Here is a 16,855-nt window from a genome sequence, read left to right as displayed (position 1 = left end):
AGAGCGCTGCATTTGGCCACAAGGATTTCCTGACAGGAAAAAGCCTGGGCTAGAATGTTATCGTGTAGAAACTAACTTTAAACCTAATTACCAATCACATGCACAATAACCAGCAACACGACGAGTGTTTTTGATTTTCATCATGCTGGACTGCTGACATTAGTGGCTTTGTTCAGTTTGCTGCCTGTGCTGGCACACTTCCGCAACCTGACACTAATTAGTATATATTGGAAGCCATAGCAAGTCACATGACCCGGGCCGCGTCTTGTAATTACCATTAGACGGCTGACATGGATGTTTTTTTTTTTTTTCTTCCTTGGTTGGTAAATCCAACGTGAGGAATAACTCAGGGGGTGCAGTACCAGGAGAACCACAGCTTTAACTACATGTAATAAAATGTGAAATACAGTTAGTCTTGTACTACCTGTGATATAATGTCCTATATCCATTATACTACATTGTCAAAGACTGATGTACTCTGCAGTGATTTATATGCAGTGGCAATAAAGAAGAGCTTGCATTCTTGACATAAATGCCAAGCACCAAAAATACAAATATTTAGTGGTTATTTATTTAAATTTATGTCCAGTCTGCATAACGAGTTACAGGGTTTGACCTTTTTGTGTTGACAAATGACTGTGAATGTTGTGTTCCACAGATGAAGTAATACTTCTGACCTAGGGGACAGATGTGCTGGAGTAACATCCTCTTGATTGTTCAAATTATGCAAATAAATTCATGTGTTATGTAATGTGTGTGTGTGTGTGTGTGTGTGTGTGTGTGTGTGTGTGTGTGTGTGTTCATCAGAGAGTAAAAGTGGTTTGAAGTTTGAAATACTGATTCACTCGCTGTCTTTTTTTTTTCTTCTCCCGTGCAACAGTCAAACTCCTCTTTCTTCGAACCGTATCGACCCGTTCAACTGTTTAAACGGCTGATCCGTTTTAACTGACAACCCCGCAACGTCGTGATGTACCAGCTCGGTACAGAAGTCCAAATAAAAAAAGTTTTTTTTTTTTTTATTTTCAGGAGAAGAGAATTCACCAGGCTGGCTATGTGGAGAGGATGAAGGGAAAACAATGGCCCCGTTCTGGTGTCCGCTGCTCGCCTGTCACATGCCTGTGTTTGCTACAAAGTCACTGGAGAGAAAGGTAAGAATCTTCCAAGGAGGAACTTCAGCGTCCTAATCTTTCCACATTTGCATGTCAAGTGCAATCATACAGGAGTGTGACACCTTACAAGCGCGATTCAAATACCCGACATATCAAGGCGCCCCCTTAATCCAATTAAGCTTTGGGCAGTGTTGCTTAGAGTAGCAAATTTGTGGGGATGAAAAATAGGATGAACATTTTCTGATGGTTGACAAACGTGCAGCGCTTCTAACCCTGGCTCACCTCCTGAAAAAAAAAACCAACCAAAAAAAAAAAAAAACAACCTCCAACAACTTCCACATCACAGCCGATGATGTAAAAAGTGCTTCCGCAGGAAGGAACTTACTCCCTCGGTGCCCCTGCTATTAGTGTTCCCTCATTTGAATGTGCAACAATACTAATAACATAATAGTGATAATAGCTCATGAAGTATTGAAGAAGTTTGTGGCAGAGTCATCCGATGGTGGGTGTCAGTTTAAATTTTTAATCCTCTGCATCTTCCTGGACTTCCCAATTGTGCTTAAGCTGCAAAGACTGGCGGTGTTTATACTCTAGGAAGTAAAGTGCCTCCCTCTGGATCAATCTGTCAAAGCAATTCGACTTTCACCAGTGCCAACTTTTCATCCTAAGCAGCCATTTGCCCATAGTGGTCGCTGAGTTTTTATTTTAATAACATTTTGTTGAAAGAGATCTGAGGGCTATTTAACACGGTGATCTCCCATCCAGTGTCATAAAAAAAGTACACTTGCCTGGACTTAAGTGTTGAAAATACATTGTCTCTGGGATGATCTCACTCTCAAACAGAGAGATTATTGGAATAACAAGGTGACATGAGAGCATCCCCTCAAGACGCTGAAGAATTTCAATCAATACAAGCTGTTAAAAGGCAGGAGGCTTCAATAGATCAAATGGTCAGCACAGGTGAGAGATAGACTAAAGGGCTTTCAGGAGTCAGTGGAAATGGTATGAAATCAATTTGCAGGGACTGAAAGATGATACTTCCAACCACATTTCTATGGCTATAATGTGGTTATGGGTCTTACTGAGCAAGGTGGGTGGGTGAGAGGGGGGCAAATTACTTTGGCCACCAGGGGAGGATGTTATAAAGTGATCATGCAATTATCTTAATGGCTGTGGGACACCCGAGCATAAATCAATCCTCAAACATTAGATTAGGACCTATACGCCTTACCATACTCTCAGCTAGCCACGCGGACGAGAGAGGAAGGTGAAACAGCGGCTGGAAGCCCAGCGAGTGCAACTTTGTCAGGGTTGTGTTGCGGTGCACCTGTCTGGAATCCGCGCCGAGTCAGTGAATATATCGTGAGCCGGTGAGGACCTGCTCAGATTCTCCTCTTCCTGAACAAACAAACGAAGCAGCTGCAGGTGAGGAGCGCGCTCCTGGTTATCATGAGCTATTGCTCTAAGTGTTATCATGGCTGCCAGCCTTTGAAGAAACATGTATTTACACATGGACACATATGTTTACCTCCTCTTTATACAGTTACCTATATGTGTGCTGTTGCGCGTCATCGGCGGGGGTGTGTGTGATGAGAATGGGGACCTGGGTATCAGAAAGCTGAAGAAGTTAGCAGTCGTATTACTTTCCCATTTTCACTAAAGAGAAGGTAGCATTAAATGGAGTGACTTTAAGTCCTTCATGCAGAGCAGACTGTGATTAGAGGCTTAACTCAGCAGTCGCCCGCCTCTCCCTCTCTGTGTCTCCATCTTTGCCTCAGCTACTGCCTCCGGGACACACACACACCTCTCTGTGCCAAAGCTCCACAGCATCCCTTTCTCCAGCTCCTGCAGCTTCTCTTGGCAGTCTGAGTTACAGTGAGTAGAAAGGATGAAGAATGGGAGTCAAAAAAAAAAAAGAAATCCGAGATTAAAAGAGATGCGGCCGAAGGGGCCAAATTCATTTCCTACAGAAAATAAAGTTCGAAAGCAGCATAGCATGAACACGCACACGCACGCACGCACGCACAGACACACACACACACAGGTCCCCTAAGGGAGCTCAACCCATGGCTGGCTGTGTCCTACACGGAGCACCCGTCCACTCGGTGGGAGCTGGAGAGGGCGACTGGGTGAAGGTGTTAGGAACCGAGACAAAAGTTGATCACAGATCTGCTGACGCAAAGGCTCCCTCAGTTTCTCTGTCTGCTCAACACACGACGATGCACGTTTCTGAAACATCGCGCGAGCAAAGCTTCATGGAAACAGCAAAAAAAAAAAAAAAAGTTTGTTTGAGGTGTTTGTTTTTTTAATTTTTCAAAAAAGCATAAACATGCACAACAAAATAAGCTCTGATGGAGCAAATCTTGAACTCCATCAGCTGTTCCTGCCGGCCTCGTCTTCACAGACATTCCCAAACTTTGTGCTCGTCTCCGAGCAGCATGCAACACGTTTGGCTGTCCAACCAAAGGTGGTTCCTCAAGACCTCGCTCTATTTTTCGCTCTTCTACTTTGTGGTTCTACTCCATGACTGTGGCTGTTGCCTCATGGGTAATATTAACTGCTGCATACTGCCATCTCCTGGCTGCATCACATTTCATTTGCCCAGAGCCAGCTGATGGAAACACAACCGACATACATTTCTCTTTTTTTTTTAAATGGCAAAATATCTCCTGTTTGCTTATTTCAAATGTCTGAATCTCTCTCTCTCTCTCTCTCTCTCTCTCTCTCTCTCTCTCTCTCTCTCTCTCTCTCACACACACACATACACACACACACACACACGCACACACGGTGACTGGCATAATCTCAGTTGATAAACAAACCAGCCTTCTCATAGTCCTTGTTTTAAGAGTCAGTGCATGTTCGGTTTTACTGGTGATGGAACAGAGCAGGCTGGTCGTTTGCCCAAAGGAACGGTTGGGTTAAGGGATTAATAGGAGATAGTCTAGTAGAACGGGTAACAGCTGGACCAGATTCCTATTTGAGATCATCAGCCAAATAATTAACATAATTTAATGGAAAAACTAGCAAGTTGAAAATAGTCAGGCTGTCAAGTTTAACAGGGCTGATGTTGTTGTTTTGTTTGGTTTTTTTGTATAAATTCGACAAAAATAGTTTAAATGTCAGCTCAAACTCACTTCAGTGGGTTCCTGCAGGACCGATTTGGTGCCAAACCAATACTTTGATAGTTGGGGAATCATTTCAATCTGCCAAACATCAATTCATGTTGCGAGCATCAACCGCAGGATTGTGTGAGTGTCATACTTTGATTTGCTGATAGCCGCTGATACACATGCCAATACGTGATTTATGAATAAGGGGAGTACCCGCAATTTTTCCCCCCCCTTCGAGCACTGGCCGCAAGCATGGGCACCAATAATGGATGTTCTTATGAAACACCATAATCTCACAGCTCAGGGAGCTGTATAACACGTTGATGCATTCAATGGCATCACAGTGCATTGAGAGCCAAATTGCCTGTCGCTATCTAGGACACATATTTCTTGGTGCTCCGTATTTCTGTATAAATGCTCAATCAGCAATGTTTTGAAGACTTATACCTGGTTTCTGTCACAAAAGCATCCATATGCTTCCTGGATGTGTAGTATTCTACAGCGAGGGGGACAGGAATCCCTTCTCTGCATAATGATTCACAAATTCCTCGTATCTCCTCAAGTAGGAAAGCAACTCTTCCTCTGCAACTCTAAAAAAGCCTTTTAGAAAGTCTTTGCAGCTTTTTCTGGCTGCAAAGACTTTCTAAATAGTAAAGGGACATATTTCCAGACTCCGTTTATGAGGCATTAGGCGAGGACAGGGTTGAGGATGACTGCTATGCCAGAGCTCTTATAATACCTTGGGGGATTTCATCATGTATGCTTTGAAGTGAGGAATGACAAACTGGAAAAGGGTTTGGGCTGCATCAGGGTTAGCTTCCTTTCTCTTTTTCTGAGAGGATTAGTTGCTGTGTCTTAGCTCAAAAAAACCCACAAAGCTCGCTCACCCCTAATACACTCCACTACAGATCATCATCGTTATTTATTTAGTGACTGATGTGTTTATTTTTCTTTTAGTGGGAGGTGTGATTCAGCCTGTAAATCCATTAAAAATGTTATAGATTATTTCTGTCGTGTCATCTCGTGGAACCACACTGTTCCAGGTCGCTGGGGTCTGTGGTTATTTAGGTGGTGTTTTTGGGGCATGTTGTGCATGTCCCTTCTTTCTTGCTGTGTTATCCATCTTCCCCGCTGATGGAGAGGTAAGACGGCAGCACTGCGCTTTCAGCTGGCCACGTGAAAGTGACTGCATGTACAGAAAATGAGCTTGTTGAGCTGCACCCTTGGCAGCAGCAAATACTGTTCATGTCTACCTTTATAGCATTGTCCAGTGAATGACTGATTTATGAATATAATGACTCAAAGGTTTTACAGCCAAGATAAGGGAAGGAGCTCTGTTTGAAGGGTGTGTGTGTGTGTGTGTGTGTGTGTGTGTGTGTGTGTGTGTGTGTGTGCGTGTGTGTCACAACCACAAATGAGATGCTGCTTTATAAATTATGCTTAAAAAAGGTGTGGGGAAGTGCCTTTTCCCTAATGCAATGCCTCTCTGATGATGTCTTTTGAAAGCAAAGCCCTCAAATTGCTACCTTACGAAATACTTGTCCTTCTGTTTTTTTGTTGAAGGTCATTTGCTTTGTTTTCCAGCAGAAAAGACATCAGTCATTTCTCTGATTTGTGGAGAAAAGGTGCCACAGCATGGATAAACAGCTCCTTCCAACCACAGAACCATCTGGGTGTAACGGCTCTCACAAACTCTGCAGTAATATTCTCAGGCAGACAGAAAAACACACAAGTGTAAACCTGTCTCCCTCAGACCTCATTCTCATCTACATCTTTTGTGTCTGTGCTGCCTATAAGACATTTAGAATGATGTACAGCTCATAAGCTTTTCTGTAAAGGACAAATGAGTTGTGAAAAAGCAAAATATACTGTATTGCAGTGTGTTCCTGCAAATAGGCATCATTTTCCTGCCATGATGATTAAATCTCTCTGCTCCTAAATTGTATGAGCCACAGTTGGACACCTAGCGCAATGCTCCTTCTCTGATTTTTATATCGACAGACAAGTTATTGGCGTGCAGAATAAACATTATAAATCAGTCTAATGTCTCCGTGTGAGGCTGGATGACAGAGGATCACTCTGCAGCTGATCTAGCATGCCCGCTCTTGGTCAGCGTGGCTCCTGTCAGGATAAAAACGCACACTCCAAATACACCTCATGTGTCACTGTCATGTCTACAGGCAACGGTGACAGCACACAAGCTCTGACTGCTTAACACTTGAGATCGAAGAGGACCTCTTGCTGGGGTCAGGGCAGAAGTCAAACTTTGGCAATTGGGGAGAAAAAACTGAGGTGCTCTGACAAGTGGCAGCATCTTCTGCCACAAAGTGTGCAAAGTTTAGACGTTCCTGTTTTAGGTCTAGATCTGAATTCCGATGCTGGAACTACAGACATAGACGAAGCAATCCCCCGTGTTTGTGTTGACTGTTCTCTGATGGCTTTTTACTCGGTTGCAAACAGCTTTAGTGCCTCGTGACGGTCACAGTCTAATAGGGTCAACAACAGCATATCATCTGCAAAAAAGCATGGAAGCGATCCTGAGGTCCTTCCACTGGACACGCTCCTCCCTTTGGATCCTGTCAATGAATATCACCAACAGAATCTGTGGCGAGGAAGAGAGCTGGAAGGGCTGGGATTGTGTTTGACTTTCTACTGAGATTACGGACACAGCTCCATCTGTGGTTATATAGGGAGTGGATGGATTTTAACCATAATCCCACTGCCACACCAGAAAGCCACCCTGAGAGACACTGCCTTCTTTTAGGTCTACCAAACACATGTGGACTGGATGGGCAAAGTCCCCTGACCCCTCCAGGAGTCCTGCAAGGGTAAACAGCTGCTTCACTCGTCCACCGATAGGACAGAAGTCTCATTCTTCCTCCTGAATCTATATTTCATCTACTGAGCATCTTTGAGTCTCCATTTCAGCTTTCTGCAGGAGGCTGAGGGCCAAGATCTTTATCAGAGCATCACCTATGGCCCTTTAGCTTTTTTTTTTTTTCTTTTTTGCAAAATGGGAAACACCACCCAAATCGGCCAGTCTACAGTCCTTAACACTTGAATTAGGGATGGAGTAAGGGTTGTTGATGTGACGTATTGGGGCTGGGTATATCAGCCAAGATTACTTCCCAATGTCCAGAGCCTTCAGCATTTTTAAGGAGATTCGTAACTACACCAAGGCTCCCTGAAGGGGGTCTGAGTGGTGCTTGCTTAGAGTCGTCCAAGTCTTCCTCCTCCACAGAGGACATGCCAGCTGGGTGGGAGGTTTCATGTTGTTCTTCTCATTGCTCAAAAACATCTCCAGTCAAGACAGCAGTTCTCCCTCCTTGCTGCACACCGCCAAACCTGCTTCCTGTTCCAAATCCACCTGTAGGTCCTTTTGGATGGCCTTCCTGAACTACTCCCACAATAGCGTTTTAGCTCTTAGCTTTAGCCTTCAAGCTCTCCAGTATCTGTTTGCAATTTCAGGAGACCCCTGGTCCCCGAAGTGGAGGTTCTCAGCTTGCCTCCATGACAGACATGCCAACCTTCTGACTGCGGCTTGTATCAGCCGCCTCAAAATTTGAGGCTGTAAACATGGTCTGTTCAGATCCCAGGACCCCAAACTCCCTCAGCAGACAGGGCCCTCCACCAGACATCCCCAGTCCACCTGGTGAGGTGTGACTGGAAAACCTCTCCACCACCTGATCCAACTAACCACCAGCTGGCAAGCCACTGACAGCTCTGCTCCTCTCCTCACCTGACTGTCCAAGACGTGCAGCTGCAGATCTGAGTGAGATCATTTCTTGCTTGCCAGCAGTACAGATTTTCTTCCTCCTACTCACTGAGCAATAATGATTTTGCTGCCAGGGGAGTCAGCAAAGTTGCTGCTGTGTGTTTATTGACATGAACGGGAATGTATTGAAAAAATAAAAACAAATACCCAAGAGGGTGTGTTAGCCATGGCATGCTAATATAGTCATGTTGTAAAAACTCCCTGTGTACCTAAGCTTTTAATTAATTTACTAAACAGCTGGAACAAGGTTGGTGAAAAGGATTTGTGATTTTTAATTTGTTGCTGTAATGACAAGATCAAGGTGGTCTTTGTAACTGCTGAGGCTGGTTCTCACATGTCGTGTGTGCTAAAGTGAATAATTTTATTGAATAAATGTCTATATGGTTTTCTAGACTGTAATATGAAGCAATGCCATGTTTTCATGCTTTTCCTTGCTCACCAATACAAAAGACTTGAGCCATTTTACTTTCATAACCCTTCTTGAGAAAGAATAGCCCTCGCCCGGTACCTCTTCTACCATCACTGACGCGAGGCTGAGACAGAGCACAAGGACCCAGAAGGGACCAGAGCCCAGCACCTTTGCAAAATCTTACTAAAGCTGAGAAGAATTTTCCAACATACGACAAAGCTTTTCTCTCAAACTGAACCAGCGAATCCCCTGTGCTTTTGAATGATAAAAAGTAAGAACTGTCAGATCCAGAATCTCACGGACCCGTTTGTCCCAGCATGACCGCCTCATCCTAGAATTCCCATGCACGTCCTTGCTACACCACGGCATCTAAAGGAGATGGGCAGACCTGATGAATGCTATTCGAACTCCTGCCTCACAGGATTTGGCCGCCTACATTTGGCCCTGGAGCTTTGCTACTTCCTTGTGTAGAGCCTCGAATTTCAGCAACCGGCCTCCTCAGCTCCAGCAATGTGGAGGCCAGCTGCACCTACACCTGCAGGACATATGCGGAACACCCGAGTACTGCACTTTCACAGGAAGATGCATTGCATTTCATGCCGTCAAACCATCATCAGCCATCAGTGTAGCCTCCTGACACAATGTCTTGAAACTGAGGTCTGAAAAAAGAATTTACAAATGCTGGATACAGGGACACATACTGTACATCTCAAAGTGCTTTCTGTTCATCACAGCCAAAAATGCATCTTCTACATCTGGTGTGGCCTTGGATATGGTTCACAATTCTGCACAATAGCCTTAATATAGTCACATTGATTTCCAGGTTCCAACAGACACTCCGCTTCCACTCCCCCTGAAGATATAAAAAGACCAAGACGTTTAATCACCTGACCCCTACACCCCAACATCCCAGTCTCCAAGCTCTGTCACTAAGGTTTGCATCCCAGGTGACCCTCCCCAAACCCTCACACTGTTTCAATACAAACAAATGTGAAGCACAAGCCGACGCCCACATTCAAACAAAGTTATATTCACCATTTAATGCAGCCTCCACCTCAGCTTCTCAGTGCCCCAGGGAAAAAACCTGGCCTCGCACCAGAAGATAGTTGGTGTCCAGCCAGCACGACTCCCCAACTAAGCTCAGTGCTTCCTTATGATGCAGACAGCAGCCTGCCTGGCTAACATCAAACCCTGCACCTCTAAATATGGCACAGCTCTGTGAATGACCCCAATTACTTCAGCACCTTACACCTGCGAACAGATATTAAGGATTCTAGAAAGCTCCATCCATTCTTGTGTCCAGGGTTTCATCTAAGACCCCTGTGTTGACAAAGAGTTGTGTCTCTCTGCGAGATGAGATTACTCCATCCGTGCAGACGTCTCCTGTCCAGCACAAGAGAAGATGGAGGAAGTGATTGACTACACAGAGGCGTTTTGGCCTGTAGTCCCATTAATGCTAGGGTAGTACACCGCTTTCATCCAGACTTGGAACTGCCATGGCCGCAGGAGTCAGCAGTGTGAGTGGATGGATTTGTGTGTGTGTGTGTGTGTGTGTGCGCGCATGTGTGTGTGAAGAGAGGGCACAGCGACACAGCGAATTTGCATCACATTTATTGGGCGTGTTGCAGTCGTTCAGCTTGGAGCGGTGAAGGACACGAGGAAGAAAATCTCAGTCGAGTCATGAATATGAGTTTGATGTCCTACCAATGTCAGGCAGTGGCTCTGAGCAGCGATATGCAAAACCACTCTCCAACTTCATTCCACTTATTGATGATATGATCTGTGGCATAGCCAGGGGAGACGGGGAATCATTACTGTACAGACAGTGATTATTAAATTGAAGGAAATGTCCTGAGCTTTTGTTAAACTGATACCCCCCCCCCCCCCCCCCAAATTCCTAACCCCTCTAAAGCACCTGATCCAGGCTTATAGAGTTAAAAGTCAGGCTGTCTAGTCAGCCCTCTCGTGCAGGTGGTTTAATCTTATTGTCTTGGAATGACTTTGAATATTTTGAGCGTGGCGCCGGCCTGCGAGCACAGCAGGTGGTTGACCCTTTGATCTCTGCTTGGAGATGCGGGTGGAATTTAAATATTGCTGTGACATCCAGCTGATGAAATCATAAGAGGAACAGCAAGTTACAACCTTGATCCTCTTGTCCTTCTGCATCAGGTTCATTAGAGGGAATGATGTATTGGAAAAACAGTGATGAGCAAACAACATGCGGCGGCATCATGTGAGAGTCTCTGAATCCTGTGTGTGTGTGTGTGTGTGTGTGTGTGTGTGTGTGTGTGTGTGTGTGTGTGTGTGTGTGAAGAACTGCATGATTAATATCAGGGGCATCGACTTTGTTATACAGCAGTACTTGTTAAATGCTTTTGATTAAGATTGGTATTATACATTATTTAAAATACATTTAATTCAAGTATTCAGCATCATTTAACACACGGCTGAAGTTATTTCAGAGCACTTTTCACACACACATATATATATATATATCACACACTCTTCATAAATTCACTGAGGCCAAACAACTTAATTTTAATCTTTAACCGTTTTCCCCCACCAGCACTTTTTTTTTTTCAAAAGTTGTCAGCCACTGGCAGCATTTTTGACAAAATTAACTTATCTTTAAACACCAGAATATTCAGTTTTGTGAATATGTAAACAAGGAATATACACACACAACATTTGATTGGGGCATCCGCAATACACACATTTTCAAAAGTGTAAAGTTGTCCACAGATTTAAGAGACCAGGATGGCGACAGACATGTTTGTCACTTTGTCAGCATCTCTGAAGGCTCTGTCTGTGAATTTGTGTGACTGCATTTTCTTTATCCATATTTGCACTCTGAGCTGAGCTAAAAGGGGAGGGGGAGGGGGTGAAAATATGTGACTGGATTAGCTCATTGTCGGTAATGAAAACAAATATCCTCCCAGTATCTGACCAGTTCTGTGGGGGTTCACCAGTGTTACGCTGGTAATAATACGTGTGTTACCGAGGGAGATATTTCTGACACAAGAGTGACGTAGAAGTAAAACACACCAAACAGTGACAGGCTTTGCATTGCATTAGTTTGGGCTCATAATGTTGTGGTGTGTGACAGACAGGCATACAATATTTACCCCATGTTTTAATTGATAATGTGGATATTGGCAGCTGCAGCTGCGCGTTCAATTTCATCCATAAAGCACATAAAGTGCACAATTTTAGAAAACATGCCCAAGTCTTATCGAGTAATTCCAGATTACTGATGCAATTCCTGATGCGTTTTTCAATCTTATTTCTATTTCGCCCCACACGAGCGCTTATCTCGTCTGCGTACGTCCCACCCGTGTCCTCTCTTGAAGTGACAGCATGTTGCAGGTAGACAAGCATGAATGAACAGGTGTTCAAATCGATCAGACAAAGATCCACCGTGGATCGAAACGCAGTGCTGTGAATATCAAAATCTAATACTATTCCCCCCCCCCCCCCCCCCTCCTTGGCCCGCAGGTTCAACTTTTAAATCGTAATTTATTGTCCTAGCTGGATATGTGTCTTGAAAACAAGGTGCAGTTTGCGCGTAGGGCAGTTACTTATCTTTAATGTATTTGAAAGTAGCGCCGCGTATCAGCAGGAACCTCACAACACGGTTTTACCAGGATGTATTGTGACAGGATATGATAAAATACTTACTCTGACTCTCTTCATCATTACATGAAATGATCAAAATACGGCTGAAAGTACAACTTGAAACTTGTGTACGACCCGGGAAGTCCGATAATATGCGCCGTCACTCCTTTAGCTTGCTGTTGATCTGTCCACTTAGATTTTAAAATTGTGAGAAAAATGTCAAAGTCTACGAGGAGGAGAAAAGGTCCCATTTTATTACTTATATATTTATCTGTTGTCCCAATGCACAGAGGAGACCTGGATCACAATGTCAGAAATCAGTTACCAAGGCCTTTGTGGATTCAGTTTTACGGCATCCAAACATGATTCGGCTTCTGATATCTCAGCATTAAAGTTGGCGTGAGCTGCGTGGCTGGTAAATTGAAAGCTATTGGTTCAGCTCCACAGAGACGGCGTCTACTTGTCCTTGAGCAAGATATTCATCCCCAAATTGCTCCTGATTAGCTGGTTGGCACCTTGTCAGCCTCCGCCATCACTGTGTGAACGTGCGAACGAGGCAACACTATAAAGCACTTTGAGTAACACAAAGGTAGAGAAGGTGTTATATAGATGAAAGTCCATTTACCATTCAATAACGTGATGCCACTCTCCATTAGGACCAAGCTTTTTGATAATCCAAGCAGCAACTTTATGAAATCTTTTCATTTCAGGAGCTTGTTTAGTGTACATAAACTGTAGCAGTGGTCTGGATGTAAGCAATTTCAGGTTGACTGGCTCTCTCTGCAGCCGTCCCCGCCTGCAGCCCGGGGCAAAGGGGTTGCGATGGGGAGGGAGAGCCAGCACCAGTCAATTACCACTTAATAAACAGTGGAAGTTTTCTATTAGTGCTTGTTAGTGCGTGTAAAAGATTGTTGGTATGTGGAATTGGGGGAAAGCACTGTGACTGTGGAATTTGAAAAAAAAAAAGGATATTTTCTTTCCCTGGGTCTCATATACAGCGCTAAGCTCTCTGTATGCCCGTTTTTTATGGAGATAATGTTTTTTATTTGATTTTCAACACAGTAATAGATCATATTTGCAAACTTTCTTTCTGCTTAACAGTTCAGAACTGTTTGCTGAGTTTCACCTGATGCAGTGGTTCTAAATTACTTCGCTGCAAGATGGCGGCAGTTTTTATTTATTTATTTATTTCATTTTTGTCTGCTGGGGTTTGTGAAGTTAACCTGGATTTAACCGATATTGGGTTACCGTCTCCTGTCACAGGAGACTATCTCTGTCAGTAGTTATTGGGCCCGTCAAGCGCTGGAGAGACCTGGAAGGAAGCCAAGTTGCCGGTCGAGTCTCCTCAAACACAACAATCCCCTGCTGAAGCAGGTTTCCCACCAAGGTTGGCTCCGTCTCTCACACACTGGAGGAGTTGGAGTTACAGATCGCCGCAAACCTCTGAGTGACGGTTATAACTGAAGCCACTAACCCCTGACACTGAAGTAGAGTTAGCAATCCACCAGAGAGGGAGAACCCCCTCCCAATTTTGATGTACGCAAAGCAATACAGTGACAATAAGGGCTTTCACTTGGCGGAGGCCGAACAATGCAGCGCTGGCAGCAGTCTCGTCATTTACTGTATGACACAGGGTCCCTCCTGTGACTGTGATGCATGGAGCCCTTCAGGGGAGGAATTCTATCAAATCTGGTGTGAGGTGAATTCTCTACATTATCAGATTTCACTGTGCTTGCAGAGAAATATTGCTGTAAGGAAGTACAGTGCACCTGAGCAGCCTTTGTTAGCAAGACTACAGTGTCTGGTGTTGAGGAAGGCTTTCCTTCTAAAGAGGCGGCGCTTTGCCAAACAGCTGAGAGCAGGGATCATTAAAACACAAGCTGTCATATTAAGCTGGGAGCACAACACAGGATAATTGGGCACATTTGGGGTCCGACTTGCCCCCTCTGACAATCACAGGAGCTTTCCTGATGCGAGCCGATCTGCTAAGGTCCGTTTACAGATATAATCCCAAATGGTAACCCTGATGAGTCACCCTGTTCTCCTGCAGCGTGAAGGCAACCTAAATGGAACCTTGATCCTTTGTTCTAATTACCAACAACCGCTCCTGACTACTCAGTTCAGAACCAAAGTAGCCTCTCAGAAAACAGCAGAAAACTTCAACCAGTCCACCTGCCTGCAACTCAGCTGCTGACAAAGACGGCCACTGGTCACTCGTTCACATCAACTGGCTCTCAGTAAACGTGGTACATTTATCCCCCAGACAATGATGCTCCTCTGCTAGCCATTGCCACCTGGAACCAGCATATGGACTGGCGCCCTCTTGGGGTAATGGGTTGGGTGGACTCTCTGTCATTGATAACCAGCAGCTGGGAGGATGCCCCCTCACCACATCAACAAATCTCCCTTTAATTAGCTCACCTGCCTGTTTCCTCCCAGCGCTCCCTGAAGTCCTCCATCAAACCTCCCCCAACCAGCTTACAGGCGAACCTTCCTCTCTCATCCTGCCTTCAACACCTGGGGATCGCTTAAGCTTCTCAGCTTCACACCTACAGCACTGCAGGCACTCAAACACACACACACACACACACACACACACACACACACACACACACACACACACACAAGCGCGAGCAGAGATCTGTAAACAAGACTGACAATTGACTTTGAGGAAGCTTGGCTCACATTGGTCTTTAAATGGTGCATCACTGATGCCTTATTTGCATTGGGATCGCCACTGATGTGTCCAGTGCTGAACTGCCACATTTCTTGTGTGTCAATCAATGTAATTTCACGGTTGGTAACGATCTTGCGAGCCTCCTTGGTTCTGCTCGCCCTGTTTCTTTTGCTGGTGGCTGTTTAAAGATGTGCAATAACAGTGCTTTGCTGAATCGATCATGGTCGTTTTTGGGCGCTTGATGGGCTTACTGTACATTCTCACCTCAGGAACTTCAAGACATTCTCACACAACATACTGCCTCACGCAGTAGTTTTCAAAGTCATTAATTTTTTAAATGGTGGATATCTAATTAAGGGGTAAGCCTTTTCACGTTAACGCCAGCTCTTCACCAAAATCACCCTCGTGCACATTGGAAACCTGATGAAGCGGCTGTACTACCCTGACGGATTAGATGGATTCAAATAGTACTCATCAAATCCACTAGCAGCCCCTGTGTCTCGTACTCTCTCTCTTAACCCCACGGCTTTTGTATAGTCAGCTCTTATGGCTGCCAATTAATTAACCCTGAAAAGAAAACCACTTTCACTTACAGGAGGACCGGCAGAAGAAGAAGTGAGAGAAAAAAGTTAGAGGAAAAAGAAAGGACGAGCAGTGGGCCTATGTAGTGGATTTGATGGAGAGACGAGTGGAGGAATCACCTTGCTGTGCACGTAGAAAGCTCAGGCCGGTACCCCTCTTTGTTTATTGTTTACAAACACACCCAATGAGAAAAGGGGGCGTGTCCTGGCCAAGGGAGACTATAAATTACCTATGATTGATGCTTGCCGCCGCGCAGGGTGACAGTTAAAGATGTGCAGCAGTCAACGGTGACCCTTTCTCCACCCCCACCTCCCTCTAACGCACGTCTTGCCAACTCCCACCTACCTCCAGCCCAAAAATACACAACTAACTGCTCTGTCTGTCCCCATCAAAATTGTAATCACTCCTCCTGAGCTTTCACTGCAGGAGGTTTGATGCATCAGCCACAGGGTCAATGCTAAAAATGTCAAATATAGACCCCCCCCCTTCTTTTTTAGGAAGATGTTGACCTGTTTGTATTGATAATAAACTGATAACTGCTGCCTGCGCATCCCCAGTGTTGACCCACCTCGGTGTTAAAGGTAAATGTCACATCTCTGTCACTGCTCCGTGCATCTCGTCTCTCCAACACGGTCTGCGACAACCTTGTAATCATGAACTCAATATTTATGAAAATAATCGGAAAAATGAAAAGATACTTTTCACATATTATTGCCAGTGTTTTTTTGTTTTATTGTGCTGTAAGGTTCCCTGAGCAACCTCAGCAACAAACAGCTTTTAAGCATTCAACGCAACATTTGCAGTTTCAGATGTGTGAGCACTATTTACAATATCCTGAGTCAAGTAACAATAAGATGCATGGGAATACTGCAGTATCAAGGAGAATGAAGTGAACCTGAATATTGCTTCATGTATCCACAAAGTTCAAGGTTCAAGGTTTCTTTATTTGTACCCGAGGGTAAATTTGTTTTACACAACTCAACTCAAAGCCTGATACAACTATCACAAGCCGTCACAATTATTACAGATTGAAAGTAATAATGGTACACTTCAGAAATTTAACAACAGCACATATACATTTGTTGTGTATGTACGCTAAACTTGAGCAGTCCGTTGACCAAATGGAGGCAAGTGAGAGTGAGGCATCGCAGCAGGGCCGCGCCACCAAGCCCGGGCGGGGCAGGCTGCAGCCAACAGGCGCTGCCACCCCAAGGGAGGTGGAGAGGGCAGAGGCGGAGGCAGAGGCAACATCCCAGTGTAGAAACAAAAAAAGGCCTTTTAAAATCTTATCAAAGAAAGAAACTATTACGGTAATTTTGCACCGTTTCTTCTCACTGGGGTAGTTTAATTTGTCAGTGTAGTATTTTTTTTTTATATGTAATTTACTTTCATCAAACGTAACAAATACTTTTCCTGAGGGATTGCTAGCTTGGGCCACTGCGACTGTCTTCCATCAGGTGAAGAGCTCTGGGAGCTATCGTTAGTTACCGTAACTCTGTGAGTATAAGCGCAGCCCTCTGGCACAGTCCCAGCTCCCTTTGTGCTACTCACTTAGCACAAGATGAAAAGGTCCGC

At 44.7% G+C, this 16,855-nt stretch overlaps 1 protein-coding gene across 4 annotated transcripts in view; it reads left to right on the top strand.

Annotated features, from left to right (window-relative positions):
- The window catches only part of arhgef10la (Rho guanine nucleotide exchange factor (GEF) 10-like a), a 116,242-nt gene that overhangs the window by 70,232 nt on the left and 29,155 nt on the right, over positions 1-16,855 (top strand). For all 4 annotated transcript variants that reach the window (XM_086200110.1, XM_086200107.1, XM_086200108.1 and 1 more), the window contains one exon: positions 1,027-1,148. In XM_086200110.1, coding sequence (XP_086056236.1) covers positions 1,027-1,148 — 122 coding nt within the window. The remainder of the gene's footprint in view (positions 1-1,026; positions 1,149-16,855) is intronic.

This window comes from Aulostomus chinensis, chromosome 3, assembly GCF_037954235.1.
Source record: "Aulostomus chinensis isolate RoL2024-O1b breed Wild chromosome 3, RoL_Achi_v1.0, whole genome shotgun sequence".
Lineage (NCBI taxonomy): Eukaryota > Metazoa > Chordata > Actinopteri > Syngnathiformes > Aulostomidae > Aulostomus > Aulostomus chinensis.
This window is presented reverse-complemented; position numbering and strand designations above follow the sequence as displayed.